The sequence below is a fragment of the Candoia aspera genome, chromosome 11 (genome assembly GCF_035149785.1).
Source record: "Candoia aspera isolate rCanAsp1 chromosome 11, rCanAsp1.hap2, whole genome shotgun sequence".
NCBI classification, from domain to species: Eukaryota; Metazoa; Chordata; class Lepidosauria; order Squamata; family Boidae; genus Candoia; species Candoia aspera.
The window spans coordinates 4,494,937-4,517,189 of NC_086163.1; the positions used below are offsets into that span (position 1 = coordinate 4,494,937).

Here is a 22,253-nt window from a genome sequence, read left to right on the forward strand (position 1 = left end):
ATTCGGTGTTCATTTTGGTCACATCAGACTGCATTACCTGTCTCTCAAAGGATGACCCAACGGGTCACAGGGTTGTCTAGTCAAAGATAAACCTCTTTAAAAATACACAGAACTGCGGGAGCAATTATACTATTAAAAGCAGCATGAACAGAGGCTGGAAGTCCCAAGAGAATTAAAACCTGGCATGGTGCAATTCGCAGATTAACAGCATGACTATGAATACAAGAATGTGCACATATACACCCCTCTCCAGCCCCAGCACGCTTTTCTTGGCAGTGGACCATGGAAAATAGTCTGCTTGGCTCACCGCTAAGCATTTCTGCGAAGTAACTCCTCCCTAAATCCGAAAGAATCCCTGAAACTAAACGGGTGTGAGATGTCTTGCTGATTTGGCAAAGCTGTTCACAGCAGGGCTTTGAAATTAGACTACGGAAGGATCCTGATTTTCCACTGCAGACACCCGCCTACCTTCTTCATGTGAATACCCAGGAAGACGGGCAGGACTGGCGCATTTAGCCATTGGCTTCTCTTAAGTTTTAACCACTTTCTTTCGTCATTTACCCCTCTCCCCATTCATTCCTTTTCAGCAGCATCTTTCCGCGCTGGCATCTTCTTAGCAAATAGGGCCCCCCTTCCAAATTCACAGGTAATCATTTGCTTTTCCTTTCAGCTAAATAAGGTGCTACATATACACTCCCAGTGAGCGTTCAACATTAAATCTTGCTTTCTGCAGCTCTAACGTTGCCTTATCATAAAGGGGCCGTGTTGTGTTAGACCCAAGCTGGTCTGCTTCAGTGTTCTACACACCAGGGAGATTGCGGGTTCCTGGTTTTAAGAAATATACCATCCCTCTAAGACTGGAGGTCATTATAATTATGGATACCATCAGAATGACCCTGCTGGATCTGGATCTAGTGAAGATTTAGGTTACTTGGAAACTTTTGAATCAGAACATTTTCCTGGGCAAACCGGTAACATTTGATTTCACTATCCATAAGCTGCACAAATATTTGGGTTCCGTTACTGGGTGTGAAAAAATTAAACAGACACTCTTGTATGGGTCTTAGACAAGGCATTTAAAGGAAATAAAAGAGTTTTGATACATGAAGAAAAAATATTTTTATTTAAGTCGGGCCGCAGGCAAAGGCAGGAATCAGCCAGTGAGATGTACTCCTCAATTTTTTAGAGCAATCTCCTGTAAAGCATATCACATATACGTCTGAGACTGCCAGAGGCAGTTTTAATCCCCAAAATCCCCATACGGTCCAGCATTGTGCATCATCCAGAGCCCAACTGGATGCACTGGGGAAGTTCAGAAGCATGATTTGTTTGTTTGTTTATTATTCAAATTTATTATTCAAATTTCTATTACTGCCCATCTCCCCTCAAGGAGGGGGACTGCAGAGTCTCACCGCTTTCATCAGAACAATGAACACAGCACCATGCCAGTGGGGTACAAACTCCACCCCTTTGGGGTGTACAGGCATGGTTGCAACTCATGCAGAAAAGGGGTGGGGCTTGCACTGTGACATCACAACAACATTTCATTGGTTTGATCACCCTGAAGACACTGCTGATCAGAAGCCCAGGTTAGCTGGAGAACATTAGCCTCATGCGTTAATTTCCTTGCATTAATCCTGAACCTATCAAGCTCAGCAGGTAGCACCAGCTTCGTCCATCCCCAATTCACCCCCCTTTTCTCTTTAAAGCAGCCCCTCTGACGGCTGTCGTTACATCCGGTGGCAGCAGATTCCACAGCTGACTTACGGTTGGCAACTGCAAATGGTTCTTTCTCTGTTTACTCTGAAATCGATGAGTGCTGGCAAAGGGAAAAGGTTGTAACAAAAACTGCCAATGTTTGAAAGCTAGAAATAAGTCTATCTTGTGGGGAGGGGGGGAGGGAGGGAAAGTTGCCGGAGAGAGCGGGGAGAAGAAGCGACGCTCTGCAGAATTTTCTTTTTCTTTTTTTTAAATGGAGAGAAATGTTTGGCAAAGCAAAACACAATATGGTAATTTTGCTAAAAATACAGGGAGGTTGGTAGGGAAATGGAACAGTGCGTTACTGCAAGGCAGCTGTCAGGGAGGGGAAGGCATAGAAAACTCAGGCTATCTTCTCAAAACAGATTCCTACATGATTGTTTGGGAGGACAGCAATCAAGTAATCAGCTGTGTATTAGTAGTAATTACACAGCAGAAGCTAGAAACCCGGGACTGATTGTTACTTGTGGCTTCTCTGCTCACTGAATGCTGTATGCTGCATCCACAAAACAAGTATTTTTGCTTTATTTGTAGCTGTCCTTTTTATTGGAGCAGCTTTACAGGTAGTCCTCACTTAACAACCATTCGTTTAGTGATGGTTTGGACTTAAGCCAGGGCTGGAAAAACCAACTTGTGACCAGTCCTCACACTTACGACCATCACAGCATTCTGCATGTTCACATCATCATGATTAGGGTGTTTGGCAACTGGTTCGCATTTCCATGGTCACGTGATCGCCACTTTTGACCTTCCTGGCCAGCTTCTGGCAAGCAAAATCAATGGGGAACCACATGATTCACTTAATGCCCACAGTGATTCGCTTAACAACCACTGCAAAAAAGGTTGTAAAGTTGGGTCGGATTCATTTAATGACCGCTTTGCTTAGCTACCGAAATTCCGGTCCCAATTGCAATCGTTAAGTGAGGACTACCTGTCCACTCCTTCACAGCAAGAATAGCCATGTAGATCTGATGTAGTGTATATCCAGCTGTCTTTATATTCACCATTTAGATCATGTTTCTGAACCTTGGTAACTTTAAGATGGGTAAATTTCAACTCCCAGAATCCCCAGCCAGCCAGTTGAAATCCACCCATCTTAAAGTTGCCAAGGTTGAGAAACACTGCTTTAGATTGTATTGCTATTCTGATTTTACTGGCTGGATAAGAAAAATACACCCACCCACCCCCAATTTGCACAGGACTACCCAGGCTGCCCTCTGAATGAAAATGCAGATTTCAGATGCTTTTCAAAGCAGCCATTTAACTGAATCTGGGTGCGCTTCTATGGATGAACGAGGTGAAGAAAACACTTTAACTGCCCAGAGTCTCCTTTTCGGGAGAGATGGGCAGTGATAGAAATTTGAATCAATCAATTAATTAATTGATTGATTAAACGTCTTTCAGACAGATATGAAATTAACGGCTTCTGATGCCAGCTTTCAGCTCCACTTCAGAAGAGAGACTGCAACGCAAAGCTGGTGCCGATATACAGGTCCCAAAATGTCAACTCTGCTCCTTCCCACAAACGTGGCTCACCTCAGTGCCAAGAGGGGAAAGAATCCACAGGGGATGGTCAAAAAAATCAAGATGGCCACCACAGCAGTACAATCAAAGGTCTACCCATTTTTTATGGGCGTTGCAACAGACAAAACTGGATGGTGTTTCAATTGCCCCACCATCGTGGCCGCCACCTTAACTTTTTTGACCATGCGCCACGGATGCCCCCAGCACAAAGACAAATGATATCCCAGCTGTGGGTTTTGTGCTAAATTAAAAACAAAGGCAACTTAAACTACACATATGAAAAGATGCAAATGCTTTCCAATTGCAAATCTTTATTGCTTTGGCACAAGGAAAGGAAGGGAAGGTGTTCTACCTAGAGTTAATTCTGTTGGCCCACTGGTGGAAATCTTGATTGCCCATTGCTTAAAGTGCTTTTTAGCTGGATTCGTATAGCATGCTCAACAACGAGCATGTTTTGGAAACCCTGCCCGAGCCCATTTATTTGGTTATTTATGAAATTAACGTGGATGTCCAATTCAGATGGTCGTGATTCTGGGCAGATAAAGACAATAAGCAAACAACAGCTAATAGGTAATTGGGAACTTATTGGGTGGATGAGCCTCAAATCAGTCAAAATATAGTTCATTACAGGTAGTCCTCGCTTAATGACCACTCATTCAGCGACTGTTTGAAGTTACAATGGCTAGAGCCACCATTATCTTGGGAGTTGAGGACAATCAGCTAGTCCACGTGCGAGGCATGCAGTCTGCAAAGCAACTTTGGGACGCTTTGAGAGACTTATATGTAAAGGCAACAGCAGGGAGTAAAGTTACTCTGACGAAAAAGCTGTACAGAGCCTACCTTGCAGAAGGAGATAGCCTTCCTGAGCACCTGCATTATATTCAGCAGCTGTTTGTTGAGTTGCAGGAGAGAGGAATGGAATTTACACCTCTCACAAAATCCTATATCCTCCTGTCCTCACTAAATGCAACGTGGGACACGCTGATTTGTACCCTGGAGGCTATGCCTGAAGCAGACCACACCCCATCATATGTTACACAGCGCTTACTCGCTGAATGGGAGAAGAGAGAGGAAGGATTCCCCCCATCTCTTCTGGAAAGCTGCAATACCAGAAAATGAGGGAAAAGAAGGGAAAGGAACCTGAGGCCACAGCGCTAGCAAGCCAGCGATGCTTCACTTGTGGTTCAGCTGGACATTTGCAGAAAGACTGTGCCTTGAGACCCAAGAGTAGAAAGACAGAGAAGAAGAACACAAGGGCAACACAGAAGAAGGCTCTTCAGACAAGCCAAATTGCACAGGTTGCTGAGAAGGGTAATTCTGATGTATGGGTGTTAGATTCTGGGGCCAGTTGTCATTTATGTAATTGTAAAAGCTCTTTTGTGTCACTGTCTAAAACTGAAAGACAAAGTGTATCTTTGGCTGATGGGTCTGTAACCAAAATTATGGGGCAAGGTGACTTGTATTTATCCTGCTTAGGAGAAACTGTAAAAGGTGTGTTGTATGTGCCAAATTTACAATCAAACCTTTTATCTGTGGCACAATTGGCTGCAACAGGGTATATCATAACATTTAAGAAAAATGGTTGTGAGATACGAAAAAATGGGAAATTGTGTGCTACTGGTATGTTAAAAGACTCCTTGTACATTGTGCAAAATGCAAGGAAGCAAAGCTGCAAGGCTGCAGTTGGCAACACACCATATCATGACCAATGTGCACAGGAGATTTGGTCATGCTAATTTCAAGTATATAGCACAAATGCCACAGCTGTGTGCTGACCTAAAGATAAAACCCTGTGATAAATACTTAGACTGTGTAGTTTGCAAAGAATGCAAAACACTAAAAGCTCCCGTGAGTAAGCACAGTGACAGAGTTACAACTAGACCTTTGGAAATTGTACACTCTGACATTATTGGTCCTTTTGCTCCAAGTCTTGGACAAGCAAGGTATGCAATGACCATCATTGATGATTTCTCAAGATACACATTTATCTACATCTTAAAACATAAAGATGAGGCATTTGAGAAATTTAAAAGTTTTGTGACATGGGCAAATGGAAAATTCCCTAGGCCTGTATCTGCACTCCAATGTGATAGAGGAGGAGAATACCTTTCTCACAAATTCAGAAGGTTCCTAGTGGAAAAGGGGATAGAACAAATTCTTTCTAACCCGTACACCCCTCAGCAAAATGGTGTTGCTGAAAGAAAGGGCAGAACCTTGCAAAATGCGATGGAATGCATGTTAAAAGATTCACGATTATGTTTTAAGTACTGGGGAGAAGCTTTATCGACTGCTTGTTATGTACAGAACAGGTTGTATAACTGTGATTCAGGACACTCCATTCCATTTGTTTTATGGTGTGAAACCAAAGGTAAACCATCTTAGAGTGTTTGGTAGCACTGCATGGGTTCATATTCCAAAACAACAGAGAAGGAAAGGAGGCCCCACAACAAAGAAAGCCATCTTTGTTGGCTATGAACAAAGCCAGAGGAGCTACAGGCTCATAACGGGAGAGAAATTAATAATTAGCAAAAGCGCTTCTTTTGCTGAACAAAACTGGGGGAGATTAAATTCTAGCTCTCCAGTTGAACTGACCACCACAAGAGAACAGCAAGGACTTGCTGATGGTGATCTTTTGCCTGATGAGGACATTAAACCAGAAAAGCAAACTGAAGATCTGTCTGATGAGACAGATGCTTCTCAGGAAAGTGATAGGAGTCAAAATTTAAGCCCTCTATTACCTCGCAGATCTCAGAGGAGTAATAAAGGCGTTCCTCCATCACGTTTTCAGGCTGAAACAGTAAAGGCTTTTCACATATTCACAGAACCTGAGTCTTTAGAACAAGTGAATGCTTTACCACCTGAGATTGCACAAAATTGGCATTCTGCCATGCAACAGGAATTAGCATCCTTGAAAGAAAATAAAATATGGAAACTGGTAAATCTACCTCCCAATGAACGCTGTCTGGGTTGTAGGTGGGTTTTCAAACTGAAAAGGGATGCTGATGGCAAAATCCAAAAATATAAAGCAAGGTTAGTTGCAAAACGGTTCACTCAAAGGAAAGATTTAGACTTTGACAAGACTTTTGCACCAGTTACTAAAGGTGAATCAATTAGATTACTGTTAAAAGTTGCTGCACTAAAAGGAATGTCAGTTAACCACTATGACATTCAGACTGCATTTCTCTATGGTGATTTAGACCACAAATTATACATGCAGCAACCCCCTGGCTATGAAAAAGGGGAGAATCTAGTCTGTGAACTGCAGAAGTCAATCTATGGTTTAAAACAAGCTGCTAGATCCTGGAACCAAAAAGTAGATGAAAAACTGCAGAATTTTGGTTTTGAAAAAGGAAAAGCAGATCCCTGTGTATATATGAAGAAGGACAAACAAGGCTGTATGTATCTGTGCATTTATGTTGATGATTTGCTGCTGTTCACATCAACAGAAAAACAAAGGCTTGATTTTGAAGCCTGCATGAAAAGCCATTTCATATTAAAAAGCCTTGGAGTTGTGACCAATTACCTAGGTTTGGAAGTACACAGAGACAAGGATGGTAGCTTTCTGTTAAACCAACGTAGTAAAATTCAAAAGCTCCTAGAGGATTTTAATATGCAAGACTGTAAACCAGTCTCTACTCCGATGATAATAAATTTTCAGAAAGATATAGGAGAAACTCAATTAACTGAGGCAGAAAACTATAGATCTGCAATTGGAAGTTTACTGTACATTGCAAATCATTCTCGCCCAGATATCTCAAATTCTGTGGCCATTTTAAGTAGACAGGTAGAAAAGCCTACATCTACTGGAAAAGCAGCATTGAAGAGGTTAATGAGGTATTTGCAAGGAACAAAGAATTATTGCCTGAAGCTAAATGCCTCTGGAACTGAGAAATTGCAGGCTTTTGCCGATTCTGACTGGGGAGCAGATGTCAGTGACAGAAAATCCACTTCTGGGATTTTAATTCAATTTGCTGGATCTAGCTTAGGCTGGCATTCTAGAAAACAAACACTTGTTGCTCTTTCCACTGCAGAAGCAGAGTTTTATTCTCTAACACAAACCTGTAATGAGGTTACATGGTTTAAACATTTGTTAAAAGACATAGGCATGGAAGTGAACCAGCCTATAACTGTTTATGAGGATAATCAAGCTTGCATTGCTATGGCAAAATCTGAAGCCTGCAGAAATAGAACAAAACATATTGATATTAGATATCAATATATCAAAGATATGATAAGCAAAGGAGAAATAATGTTAAAATATTGTGAATCAAAAGACATGATTGCTGATATTTTAACCAAACCTCTTCCTGTACCAAGACACAAAGAGTTGTCAGAGAAGATTGGTTTGCAACTTAATCTGTAGTATAAAAAGGGGAGTGTTGAGGTTTTCCTACTAATAGATTAAGCTGCTATTGTGCCTAGTCATTTTGGCCGGGTGAAAAGGTTGCAAGTGATTGTCTCCTCTCACGTGGTTCATGCAAATCACCTGGGGGGGGAGAAAACCTGCCCGGACTTTTTCTTACTTCCTCTTTTTTCTCTGCCGGCAATGTAGCCAAGCAAGGCTTGCTCCAAAGGGAGCTAAGTCCTTTAAATATGTTTTGTTTTTGTTTTGCTTTCTGTAAATAAATTATTTTTATAGAAATGCTTGGTGTGTGACTTTTTTGACCTCTCCTGGGCTAAAGGCTTTCCCAGCATCTGCCAACAATTGCAGCATCCCCCCAGTCATGTGAACAAAATGTGGGTGTTTGGTGACCGGCTCGCAATTATGATGTTGCAGCGTCCCACAGTCATGTGATCACCATTTGTGAGCTTCACTGCCGGCTTCTGACAAGCAAAGTCAATGGAGAAGCTGGCAGGAAGTCAGAAGTTGTGGTCACATGAGGTCCTCACTTAATGACCCACGGTGATTTGCTTAATGATGGCAACCGAGACTGCTGGAAATGCTGTCACTAAGCAGCATGGTCATGTGAAGTCGTGCTTTATGACCACATTGCTTAGCAACAGAAATTCCAGTCCCAATTAACGTTATTAAGTGAGGACTACCTATAGTTTCAACAGGACTTATTCTGGAATTGCAGCCATTGCTAACCTGGATTTTAGAGATTATGTGACATATGAACCCAATCCAAATCCTGGCTAAAATCTAAGAATTGTCCCTTGGAATTCTTGGATTGCTGTCTCCCAGAACACAGACTTCCATGTGCTTGGAGAGAAGCAAAAAAGGAGGACATGAGTCAGTGGATCAGATCATATAACCAGTGATGAGGATTCGAAGTTGTGAATGGTGCTCATTTGGAGCATACAGGGAAGACCCAGCACCTGCCCAGAGCTTCTAAAAGCAGCTGCATCTTTCCCAGGAAAAGACACAGCTGCTTTCAGAAGTTGCAGACAATCACCCTGTGCTCCGAAGGCTGCTTTGTCTCTGGATCTAAAGGGCCACACTATTTGAAGGATCACTATGGCTGGGTGGGGAATTCTGGGAGTTGAAGTCCACATATCTTAAAGTTGCCAGGGTTGAGAAACACTGCATTAAACCAAAACTGAGACCCGAAATAAAATATTCCAGCTGATCAAGTGCAGACAAGCCGTACGCAACGTCTACAAGGCAGCAATTGCAGATGAAATGTGAATGAAATCAAAACGAGCTCTTTTCTGGCCCCACTTGGCTTTCGTTGGCGTTTCTAATGGGTTGGAAAAAGTTGCACATCCCTGGCATGCAAAGCTAATTGTGGTTTATTGCCCAAACGATGGTTAATTAAAGATTGCCTACTGCGTTGCACTGAATGAGCCCACTGTTATTTTACTTAAAAGGGACAAGATGTGAAAGAGGCATTTAGAATATTTCATTTTTCTTCTTTTTTGGGCAATTCTCCCACGACGGCAGCCTCTGTGCCGAAACCTCCCCCCCGCCTCTTCCCATTACAAATTCTCCCCAACTGCGGCCCGCCCTTCGAAACCGCAGCCACGCTCTCGCGGCATCTCACAGGCCATCCATTCAAACCTTGTTCCTTTGGTTCCTCAAGGTGCGCTTTGTGAAGCGGCTGTCTAAAAATAGCCCAGAATATATCCTTTAAAAAAGGAATTTCAGCCTGCATCAGAAAGTCTCCAGTGCTGAGGCTGGGAGGATGACAGCCCTCATACGGAGGAAGCCTGGAAGGGCCACACAAGGGACAGAGAGACACGCTGAAGAAGTGTTTCTGTTTCCACGGACCAACCCAGCAGACATTTGGAATTTGCACAGCATGGGGAGATGCTTGGGCAAAATAAGCACTAAGGTGGGGGCAGTCGGCCACAAAGGAGCCTTTTAGGCAGGACCCTGTGGCTGTACTCTTACCCCTCCTTCCTTCCTGTTTCTCTCCTTCCTTCCTTCCTTCCTTCCTTCCTTCCTTCCTTCCTTCCTTCCTTCCTTCCTTCCTTCCTTACCTACCTACCTACCTACCTACCTGTTTCTCCTCTCCCTCCCTCCTGTTTCTCCTTCCTTCCTCCCTCCCTGTTTATCTCCTTCTTTCCTCCTTTCCTCCCTTCCTGTTTTTCCTCCCTTCCTTCCCTCCCTCTTTTTTCTCTCCTTCCTTCCTTCCCTCCCTTTCTCTCTTCTTTCTTTCTTTCTTTCCTCCCTCCTTCCCTCCCTCCCTCCCTCCCTCCCGCTTCTCTCCTTCCTCCCTTCCTTCCTGTTTCCTTCCTTCCTTCCCTCCCTCCCGGGCAGGATGACACACTTTGAAAAAAGCCAAAAAGTTGCAGCTATTGCCAATTTTTATTTCCCAAGAAACATTCTGGACTGACGTGCAACCAAAAGACACGCCTGGAAATAGGCCATGCTGAAGACAGGTTGCTTTGCTGCATGCTAAGTTCCCATTCAATCTTTTAAAATCGAAAGTATCTGTAAAACAAGGCAAGGAATCTGGTAGGCACCAAAGAAGGTGTCTGCTGAAGGTATAAAGATACCTGCTTGGAGGTATCTGCTAAACCTTTCACAGCAGGGCACAACCAGGGAAGCAAGAACTGCCCACTTCCACCATGCCAGGATGGGGGTGAGGCACTGAATCTTGGAAAACGAGATGGAAACCTCCAGTTCTCTTTTACCGGTGAGTTCACGAAGGTGGAATCTCTTTGAATATTTTGAATCTCTTGATCCTGAGCTTTCTACATCCAGACTGAGCTGCTGTTGAGGAACGAAGCTACCAACAGATTCCTCCCCCATGTTTGGACTGTTTATAACCAGAGCTGTTTTTCTCAGCCTCCCCACAATCATCTCTCCTGGGTCTCTCCTGGTTTACTCCTATGTCAGCTCTTCAAGGTGATCCAGGCAGGAAACCAAAATCATGAGTACTAATACTACCTTTACTGTAAGGTTAAAGTAACTGAGTCTTGCAAGTCTGAAAGCACTTCCCCCCTCCTCTGTCTTTATTTTCCAGAGAACTTCTGAGACGCTTTCTCCACCTTCCCATTTCTTCTGTGGGCTGAGACATCTCTTATCCAACAGTTGTCTCTTCCTCCTGTCTCCCAAGGTTATTCTCACATCTCATTACATCCTATTTCTTCTTCTGTCATTCCTTTACATCAGTGTTTCTCAACATCAGCCACTTGAAGCCACGTGGACTTCAACTCCCAGAATTCCACAGCCGGCTAGGGAATTCTGGGAGTTGAAGTCCACGCAGCTTCAAGTGGCCGACGTTGAGAAACACTGCCTGGCATTATCTGGGCCTTCGAGAACAAGAGTTGAAATTGCTGGTGCCAACCTTCTGGGCTATGGCATTCAGAGACACCAATTTATTTGAATAATTAAATTGCAATTCAGGTTCTAGGTCACAATCAAGGTCCTTTAGTTTTCCTTCAGGTCAGCATAGCCACCTCACAATTCTCATCGACCCCCTCTTGAACTACATTCGCAGCCTGATTTTGTGAGGTTTTAAAAGACCCTTCAAATACTTCTTTTTTGTTTTAAGGGCTTTTACAAAGCTGTAACTACTATTCTTATCAGCTGTAGTACCGGACACCAGTATAAATTACCATCGTGCTAGGCTTAAAGTCGGTAAAGTGGATAGATTTATAGTATATATATATATATACCACATTGCAGTTTTTATTAGTGTCTGTACTGTGCTTAGATAAAAGCACAGAGCAAATAAAAATACTGCTGAAAAAATTTATACTGCAGGTATAATTTTACACTGCCCTGTTCCTCATCCTTGGCAACTTTAAGACGTGTGAACTTAACTCCCAGAATTCCCCAGCCAGCCTGAGGTTGGGGGACCATTGGTCTAGGGCTTCCTACCAGACAGAGCAATTAAACTCTCCCCGTTTTGCACATGCAAGTCGCCAAGCACAGATCTAATGCTTGTCCCACAAACACAGCTGCAGATACCTTCAGGAAGAGGAAAAGCTGCTCTGGAAGGTGGAGGATCCATGAAAAATGTCCGTTAACTTTTAATTTACAGCCACTGGCCAAAAAAACCCCCAAAACACACCAGAAGAAGCAGGTTGCAGAAGGAAATCAGTGATAATGCTCAAACAGCTGCCTATAAAAATGGAATAAAACAGAATAAAAGATACAGATCAAAGATATAGCCTAGTTATGGTTTTAAGTATGGCAGTTGAGGGCCCTTCGTCAGCATAACCATCAAACCCAGAGCCTTCTGTTTGCAATCGAGCAAAACTTTGCTACATTCCTGGACATTCCAGTGGAGAAAACAGCAAATTAAAAGCAAGAAACTTTAGTTTCAGATCAGCCGACACGGTAAGGAGTGGGGTTATGAGTTCTGCATGCCAAGTACAACATGGGAGAAAACATGGCTTATTCACTGAAGAATCAGAACAGGCACGGAGAAACAGGCAAGCAAATGCTCTCTTCCCCCTTCCATTCCATCAAATGCCATCCTTTTGAAATGGCTTTACTTAAAAAGCTTTAAAAAGGCCCCTGTTCAGCGCATTACAGCAGCTGGCGAAGGAAATGCCCTCGCTGAACACCCTCGGAGGACCCCAGGTGAGCATGGAAGGGCCCTTTCCCAGCCATCTTGAAAGCATCAGGATGAAAAAGCTAAGCCTCAGAAATCCATCATTTATACTGGTTTTCATTCCAGGGCCTGCCTTTTACAAGTATTCTGTGTTCTGGGAAGGAAGGGCAGCAACCAAGTAAAGCGCTGCATCAATTCCTTTGCACCTATAAAAGCTGAAAGGAGAGAGGCTAGAAATCAGGGAAAGTAAGTCACACCAAGACTTCCCAGGGCTGAACTCAAGCAACTGGCCCAGGGTCACCCAGCTGGCTTCGTGCCTAAGGCAGGGCTAGAAATCATGGTCTCCCGTTTTCCAGCCTGGTGCGTTTAACCACTACACCAAACTGGCTCTCCTATTTGAATTACAGGCAGTCGACCACAATTGGGATTGGCAACTCAGTCGTTAAGCAAAGCAGTTGCTAAGCAAAACCACAACTGTGCTTATGATCGCCCTTCAGCTTTCCTTTGCTTGACAGCAGTGTTTCTCAATCTCTGCAACTTTAAGATGTATAGACTTCAACTCCCAGAATTCCCCAGCCAGCTAGCTGGGAGTTGAAGTCCATACATCTTAAAGTTGCTGAGATTGAGAAACACTGTTTTACAGACCTGAGAAGGTCGTAAATGTGAGGATTGGTCACAAAGTTACTTGTTCATCACCGTGGTAACTGCAAACAGTTGCTAAATGAGCCAGTCACTAAACGAGGACTACTGTAGTCTGTACTTCCTGATGAGTACTTGCACTTTTCTTCACCACATTTTTTGGATTTGATTTGCCCTGGCCTCTTCCTTCCTAGGGCTGAGAGTGAGGGACTGGCCCAAGTTCACCCAAATGAGTCAAAAACATTATACCTGTTCATTTATTTATTGAGGGAAGTGATCCAAAGCTACATATATGGTGTGCATTGACTCATTGGTTTAATTGGGTTCTCTTTCTCTAGTTTTAGGATTTGTGTGGAGGACAGATCACGTTTTAGGTCATATTTATGCAGAAATACCAAAAATACTCAAAAGGGCTCACAAACTTTTAAGCACCACTGTATGTCAACAGACTTTGTCCTAAGGATAGCTCCTATAACTTGGGTTTGGAAAGTCACCCCACTTTTTGGAGTCTTCGGGGTGCTTTAAAGTTTGGTTAGAATTTACTGATAAAGTGGTGTTTTGCAGCCTCTATTTCCCACCCAGAATTCGAGAGCTCGGGTGGGTATAACTCACCTCCCCTGCGCAAAACAGTCTGCAGGCCCAGCACCGATGGACACAATGCTGGAAACGTGTTTTAGTTCTCCAGAACTCTTCATCAGGCATGATGTCACAAGAAGCAGGAGAAAGAGAAGGAGCAGAAATGCCAGACCTCAGCCAAGAAAGCTGAATTCAGCCATATGGTCCTAGAATCCATGAGCACTGACTGAATGCAGTCAACGTTTAAGTGTTGTTGCAGTTGAATCACTCCCAATCGTCAGAGACAAAAAACAGCTTGGCAAAGAGTCCCAATCAAGACTACGTTAACAAAATCTAACTTTCCTGACTCCTTCCTTGGATAGACGTATAACTCAGCTACTTCCTACACATTCGTACAGGTAGTCCTCGCTTAACGACCACAACTGGGACTGGAATTTCAGCCACTAAATGATGCAGTCGTTAAGTGGATCCAACCTGATTTTATGACCTTTTTTGCAGTGGCTGTTAAGCAAATCTCTGCAGTCATTAAGCGAACCACATGGTTAAGCAAGCCACATGGTTGTTAAGCAAGCCACATGGTCATTAAGTGAATCATGTGGTTCCCCATTGATTTTGCTTGCCGGAAGCTGGCTAGGAAGGTCAAAAATGATGATCATGTGACCACGGGATGCTGCGACAGTCATAAATGCAAACTGGTTGCCAAGTGCCTGAATTGCTATCACGTGACTGTGGGGATGCTGTGATGGTCGTAAGCGCAAGGACTGGTTGATGGTCGGTTTTTTCAGCACCACTGATAAGTCCAAACTGTCCTTAAACAAATGGTCGTTAATCAAGGACTACCTGTAGGTCCATCTGCCTCCCACCAGAACAAAGTTGCTACCAGATTTCCAAAATTTCTGAAAGTAGCAAAATACACTTGGCTGCAAGAAACTAGGGTCCATTTAAAAAAAAATAAAACTAAAAATTGATATTCACAGAGAAATCCCAACAGCTTGCAAATATCAGCTCTGAGCAGTTGGGCAGTACAGCTTGTCTTCTCTCTGAATATATTAGCATTGAGAAAATGAATTTCTTTCATTCTGAATTATGGGAGAGTGTCCATCCGATTTTGTGCCGTTTTGCCAAAAGAAAGCTATTCGAACATCTGCTTTGAGAACATCCAGATTGTCAAACAAAGCACTTCTTCACATAGCTCGTAATAATTAATCTCCACATTCACCACCACGCAACGTGACAAACAACGCCAAACTTAAAATGACCATTAAGAAGGGAAGCCTTCCAAGCAAATACAACTTGTGGTATCGTAAGACAAACTTATTTATTATCCTAAAAATGACCGGTGTTCCATAAAAGCTTAAGGAATAATCAGTGTGTTAGCCTTAAGCCACTACAGGACTCTGCAACGATTTGTAGCATCTTCACAGAAGATGACTGTTAGTTGCTAAGACTATTTGAAACCTCGGTCGTCAGAAGCAAGGCATCTTTGGGGTCCTAGGGTTGGCGATCATCTAACCACCATCTTTCTTGCAGTCTCTTGGTTCTGTTGGAGAAAGAGGGAAGCTACGCAGCACTTGGATCTCCCAAAACTGCGTGGGCTGCAAACAGAGCATCAGCCTTCCCAGGCAGACCAGACAGGAAACACGACCAGGTGAGCTAATTCTACTTTATTGAAAGGCTACGTTAACAGAATCCTGCGAGTCTGAAAGTACAAATCTCCCGCCGTCTCTTTTACAGCCTGATCAGTTAGGGCAGATCCTTCCTAAGTTTCTTTCCCTGCCTGTTATGCAGCTGTGGGCTACGTCCTCTCTTATCTGACCGTTCCCTAGACAGCAACTCTTCCCCCGTCTCCCAAGGTCATTCCCACACACCATTACACAGAGCACCTGTTTGCAACACCTTAAATCAGTGGTACCTTTTCCCAAGATGGCAACAGGTGCTATATCCGGGCTCCCAAGCACCTTCTGGAGACTGAATCCAAACCACTGCACAACCTCAATGCAGAAATGTTGTACTGTGACCCAGGAGCTTGTTTGGGTCCTCCGTGTTGCTATATTGGTCCTCAGGGTACTTCCCAAACAAACCCATCTTCTTCGTGTCAGAAAGCCCTGGCCTGGGAGGCAGCTTGCTTTAGGGTTCTCCTTCTGATATGCAAGATGTGATTTGTCCACTTGGCTTGATTTTGGCCCTGCCTTACAAAACTCCACCTGCCCATCTCCGGCTGTCCCTGTTGGAAGCCGAATCAAAACAGCTCCTACTTCCAACTTAATGGGCTGCTCTTTCTGATAGGCACCTCTATGCTTCGGTTCCTCTTTGCCTTGGTGGTTTAAGTTCCTTGTTCTCTGCCTTTAGCTCTCCTGCCTGTTAAAGGCTGTTCTTGGGGTTTTTTGTTCCCTTTGGGGTGTAGTAGCTTGTTTTAAGTTTAGGGATCTGTAAAAGGTTCACTTTCTTTGGCCCCTTGTGGACGGCAGCCCAGAGGCCTGATGGTTAAAGGCCTGACAATCGGTATCTACGTGTTATATCCTGAACACACCCTGCTCAAGGAACACTGTGGATCTTCCTCCCTCCCTCCCCTCCCTTCCCTTTTCTCTCCTTCCTTCCTTCCTCCCTTCCTTTTTCTCTTCTTCCCTTCCCTTTTCTCTCCTTCCTTCCTTCCTTCCTTCCTCCCTCCCTCCCTCCCTTCCCTTTTCTCTCCTTCCTCCCTCCCTCCTTTTCTCTCCTTCCTTCCTTCCTTCCTTCCTTCCTTCCTTCCTTCCTTCCTTCCTTCCTTCCTTCCTTCCTTCCTCTTTCTCACTCACCCCCTGCTAAGGAGTGAGATGGTCCTGAATAGCATTTGAATTTAGATTTAGAAAAATGAAAGCTTAGCCATCGTTTGTCCATTCCATCAGTCTTAATGGCCCTCTAGATACAAACCATTTACAGAAGCAGCTAGAACCCGGTGAGAAGGTTCCCCATCTCTAGCTTGTCTATTTTTCCTTCTGCACCCTCCATTGACCCATTTGCTTTCTCTACCCCAGTGTTTCTCAATCTTGGCAACTTGAAGAGGTGTGGACTTCAACTCCCAGAATTCCCAGCCAGCATGGCTCGCTGGGGAAGTCTGGGAGTTGAAGTCCAGACATCTTAAAGTTGCTAAGGTTGAGAAACACTGCTTTAAGTATATGAAGAGGGGGACCCTCCTCAGGGCTGTAGGACACTGCAAGATAAGACGTTTTGTGCTCGCTGGACACAACCCAAAAAAGCAAAATCTGTCTACCCCCCTGGAAAGAGGGAATCACATAAACAGGACTCTGCCTCAGCTCTCCACATCTCTAGAGTCAGCTCCAGTGCTAATCCATTTGGCGACTGCATCACCTTCCTGTAAGAATTCAGACTTTCAGCACAAGTTAGAAAGAGCCGGGCCATTCATTGGGTCTTACCTCTGTCCATTTGCCATTGATTTCCATAAACAAGACACAAAAAGGATCTGACTTAGAGGTCACATCTCTGTCCAGAAGATTTTGGCCACACACGGACAGTTCGACTCTGCAAACGCAATCCTGGGTTCCCACCGGCACGGAAGGGGTGGGGCTGATTGTGTAGGCCATTGGGTCAGGCAGAAGCAGCTCTTGGCAATCTGCAGGGGAGAAAGAGGGATGTTAGCAAAAAGGGAGGGGGGTAAAACAAGTAAAAAAGCTCATTTACTCACTTCTTTGTGATATTTGCCACATACCCCACCCTCCCAAGTACTACCTAACTTGGCCTTTGGACCTTTTTCCTCTGTCATAAATTATCTGAAATGCCCACATCTTTTGAAGAACGTGGAATTCGGCCTTTCTGAGAGATCTTCAGACTAAAGAAAGATGAATGTCTGTCATGCATAGGTGGAATTAGATGTCTGGGGGTTTCTTAGCCTCCAATCATCAAATATTACTACTCAGTTGGTTTTCTACGTTTTACCTAACACTGAATTGGGCAACCCACAGCCACAGTTCTGTGTCCTGACTTTTTTCCCCCCAAACCATTTTACCTCTCACACAGATAGCAGAAGAATTTTTAAGAACTGGAAAGCTTTTTTTTTATGATCTTGAGATATATTGTCACACGATTTCCCTAATGAACAAACAACAGACTTTTTAGTACACACAAGGAGACTCCATGTACTGTTGTATTGCTGGGATCTTATTTTCTGGGATCTTATTTTCTGCTGAGAAGTATGGATGTATCTTCTACCATTTATGGTCCTATTCATTTCTAGTGTCAAACGAAGAGGGTAACAATGAGGGAATTTAGGAAGAAGAGTGACCATCATCCCCTGCCAGCATCTGCTGTCTCATTCTACCCAGTGGCAATTCTGCAAGGAAGGACATGCTCCAAATGGGATCATTGAGCAATCTGGACAGGTTACCAGTCCAAAGGCTGAAGGCAACTTGTTTTCTGGAGTATACTTTATCTCCAGATTGAAGACTTCTGGATGAACCTTCTCAGAACTGCCATGTCCTCCAGCTTAAGATCATAAACAACTTTTTTATATTCAACAGACCAGCCTTGACACCATATGGCTGAACCTTAAAAACCAATATACATTTCTTTTTTATTCACAAGCAGACAGAGATCCATTAAAAGCATGTTCTCACAAAGTGTAGCTGCTGACTGCTACAATCTTCATCCTACTGAAGCTCAACCATTTATTCCAGCTCTCCACTCCCAGGCCTGCTACATCTTCATCATTCTGCCCACTGAGCTGTGATAATCCAATAATGCAGAACCTCCTTGGCTACTCACAGGATAGATTTAAGAGTACTTAAATGTCAAGATTTCTGTTCTCCTTAGCTATATATTCCCAGTGTTTAAAATTATTCCAGTCACTAAGAATTAAGAATCTTTCATATATTAGGATAACCATCATACTACACTGCAAAGAAAAAACTAGCTTTGATGTGCAGATTTTTTTTTTTTTTTGGATAAAGGATCAATGATGAAGGTTTTTGAGCAATTTGGTCAAATTTTCTAGAGTTGCTTTGTTAGTTGCCTAGTTGTTCAGTTTGCAACACTAGGAAGACGTGATCTTAAAGGATGGTGTTATGCAATTAACTTTACCTCCATTGTGATGGTATGTTTTTTTAGTGCCTTGCCATAGGAATTAATCACACAATCCTACACATCTCCATTGTTTCTGCCTGCCCGGTATGTTAGGAGAGAGCAGGTGCGCTTCAGGTCACTTCTATGAAAGGCTGTCATCTTGTGGGACTGAGGAAGGGGCCTTCTCTGTCATGGCCCCCACCCTCTGGAACAGCATCCCCCCAGAGATATGGATGGCACCCACTCTCCTTGGGTTCTTGAAAGCCTTAAGACCTGGCTCTGGTCCCAGGCCTGGGGATCATGTGTTGGTGGGGCTCCCATCATGGTTTACTGTTAGTGGCTGTAGTCTGGACTGTCCATTTCATTTTATTGGTTGTAATTGTTTTTATTTTATTTATTTATTTGTTCGATTTCTATAGCTGCCCATCTCAACAAATGACTCTGGGTGACTAGGTAGTCCTCAACTTACAACTTACGACTGTCAGGTAGCCCTTACAGGTACTCCTCGACTAAACTATTCATTTAACAATGGTCCAAAGTTACAATGGCCTTGGAATGGGTGCTTCATGGCCTGTAAAAATGGTCATAAAATTGGGTCCGGTTGCATGTGATTCAACTTACGACCACAATGGCTTATGATGAAAATTCCAGTCCCAATTGTGGTCATAAGTTGAGGACTACCCATAATGGCTTATTTAGATTTTGTCAGCTGCCCAGAGTCTACTAAAGTGGATGGTGTTGGAGAAAAATCTGCAAGAGGGAACGTCTGAATTTCCATCCCATTTGTGACTTACAAGTTTTCTCTCCCTTCTGAAGATGAGGTTCATTTTGTCTACTCAAGTGGGACCCTAGAGTAATTCAGCCTCCAAACACTTTAGGATGGGTTTGCAAAGCCAGGTCAAGCATGCATGGATGTGTTTAGCGACGCTCCACGGGCAAGACCTCCAACACACAGGAAACAGGGTGTATTTATAATCAAACAACAAGGAAATACACAACTATCAATATGGTTGGTTACAAATTAATTGTTAAAAGACAAAGTTTAAAATAGCCTCGAGTCACTGTGTTGTACCTGCTAAAGGTACCTGCTAAATGTCAAACTGTAGCTTCAGCTATGAATGAATGAATGAATGAATGAATGAATGAATGAATGAATGAAGCAAGCTAGGAGAGCCAGTGTGGTGTAGTGGTTAAGGCACCAGGCTAGCAACCAGGAGACCATGAGTTCTAGCCCCCCCTTGGGCACAAAGCCAGCTGGGTGAGCTTGGCCAGTCTCTCTCTTCCCCTCTCTCTCTTCCACTAGGAAGAAGGCAATGGCAAACCACTTCCAAAATCTTGCCAAGAAAACTGCAGGGACTTGTCCAGGCAGTCACTGAGGATTGGGCACGATTGAATGGGTTAAAAACCCAAAAAAGCTTCAGCTACCTCTAGCTGCTCTGATCAACTTTCTTCTGAAACCTAACCACAAATACAACACAGAATCTATTTTTATGTACCTACTTGCTTCTAGTGCTTGCTAGATATTTGCTGCTCTGGTTTAAACTCTGACTATGCTCAGGAGCTCCACGCTAAAACAATTATTAATATTCAGATTGCTTCATTTCTTCCAAAGTGCCCATCACAAATTTAAATTAATCATCATCATCTTTCTTCAAAAGCATGCCCCATTATATTCTGGGGGTCTTGTTCATCAGTAAGTGTATTTATGACTACAGTCTTAAGATCACGGCATCTGAGTTTGAAAAAAGTCACAGTGTAATATTATTAATAACAAGTAAATTTTACCAAGTTGCCCAGTATACAGAGGGACGCAGTGGCGCTGCGGGTTAAACCGCTGAGCCTGCCGATCGGAAAGTCGGCAGTTTGAATCCGCGTGACGGGGTGAGCTCCCGTCGCTTGTCCCAGCTCCTGCCAACCTAGCAGTTCGAAAACATGCCAATGTGAGTAGATTAATAGGTACCGCTTTGGTGGGCAGGTAACGGCGTTCCGTTTAGTCATGCCGGCCACATGACCACGGAGGAAGTGTCTTCGGACAAACGCCGGCTCTTCGGCTTTGAAACGGAGATGAGCACCGCCCCCTAGAGTCGGACACGACTGGACTTAACGTCAAGGGAAACCTTTACCTTTACTGCCCAGTATACATCATTTTCCAATAAAGCATCATGTCTGGATATGCTAGTAAGACACATTGAATCCTACACTGGCTATCTTCATTTTGTGCTGTGTGATGCATTCAGTGTACCATGTGATACAATGTGTGATAAACTCAGTGCATCACGTAAACCAACTTAGCTGGAGAGAGTATATTGTAATAAATTCGGTTAAGCGCATCACTTGAACCTTGAGGCTTTTCTCCTTATTTAAACCATTTTGTGAGATTCATTACTCATATATGCTGGAAGTGGGGGATTGTGATCAGGAAGTGCAAAGCTTCGTTGCAACAGGAATTTAGCTAACTATGTTGGTCTGCCACGGGCTAATCTGGACCTTCGGAATCCAACTCCACATTTTTCCATGAGGAAGGGCGTCCTGCTTTGGTTAATAAGCAAACACTAACTTGAAAGTTAAAGCTACATGAGGGGGGAAGTGTTGATGTCACCAACCACACACGTAACTCTTACCCACTTCCCCCCAGGGAGATAGACCTAGAAGGCTGTGTTTTCACAGGCTCATTAAAGACTAAAATTCCAGACGGGTATGAAGTTACTTCTATCTAGCCTTAAAAAATAAATAAATTACACTTTCCATGCAACTAACCTTAAAATAAACAGGCTTATTCTATTTATATCACCTTGTTTTTTTCCACACCAAAGACAAATTCAAAAACAGCTGCATTGGCACAACCTCTTATCTTTCAGAGGGGCAAGAAGGGTGGTTTAGGTTTCCAAGCAAATCCATGCACATGCATGTATAGTGTGTACATGTGTGTATGAACTGCTTCCGCCCCAACCATCCACCTTCCAGATGTCCTGGCCTGCAGTGCCCATCACCCCCAGCTTGCAGCCATCTTGCAAGTATGAAGACTTGGCAGCTGCATTTTCACAACACGCTAACCTGCCTCAGTTTTCATCTGAGTTTTCTTTATTCAGTTAGATTAACGTCTTGTGCAAATAGAGCCAACACCAGAAAATGTTCAAAAATTCAATAACCAGGGTTAAACTTGTTGAAAGGACCCAACCGCTCAATCCACAGGGGACTGAATCACCATGCTTGGTGTAGCTTGAGATGGTTACTCTTTGAAACCTAGTTACTCTTTGTAAATCAAGGGGAGTCTTCCCCTGACCACGAATTACGCTTAGAGGAGACAGATGGTTGTGGACTGAGTGAAGCCACATCACGTTGTGGCCTTTTTATTGTGACATTTTAGGGTGCACACAACAACTTTCATCTCTTTCCCATTTCAAATTGGACAGAAACTGAGCCCTCGGTTTTCAACGCTTGCTGTGAAAGCATGTTCAGAGAGACACAAGACCACCTGTGGGACTTCATCCCAAATGACAGCTTAGTGCAGTGTTTCTCAGCCTCAGCAACTTTTAGATGTGTGGACTTCAACTCCCGGAATTCCACACATCTAAAAGCTGCTGAGGTTGAGAAACACTGGCTTACTGTGTTGTGTAAACATGGCCAATCTAGTTTATTCAACCACAATCTAACAAGTCATGCTCCAGGGGTGTCCACAGGGTATGGTCCAAACAAATTAAAATGGCAGCGCAATGGTGCAATCAAAGCCCCACCTGTTCTTTATGTGTG

The 22,253-nt window shown here is 43.6% G+C and overlaps 1 protein-coding gene across 1 annotated transcript in view; it reads right to left on the reverse strand.

Annotated features, from left to right (window-relative positions):
• Positions 1 to 22,253, reverse strand: part of CPNE2 (copine 2) — a 117,761-nt gene that overhangs the window by 70,612 nt on the left and 24,896 nt on the right. The window contains exon 2 of the mRNA XM_063312712.1: positions 16,862 to 17,058. Coding sequence (XP_063168782.1) covers positions 16,862 to 17,029 — 168 coding nt within the window. The 5' untranslated portion in view covers positions 17,030 to 17,058. The remainder of the gene's footprint in view (positions 1 to 16,861; positions 17,059 to 22,253) is intronic.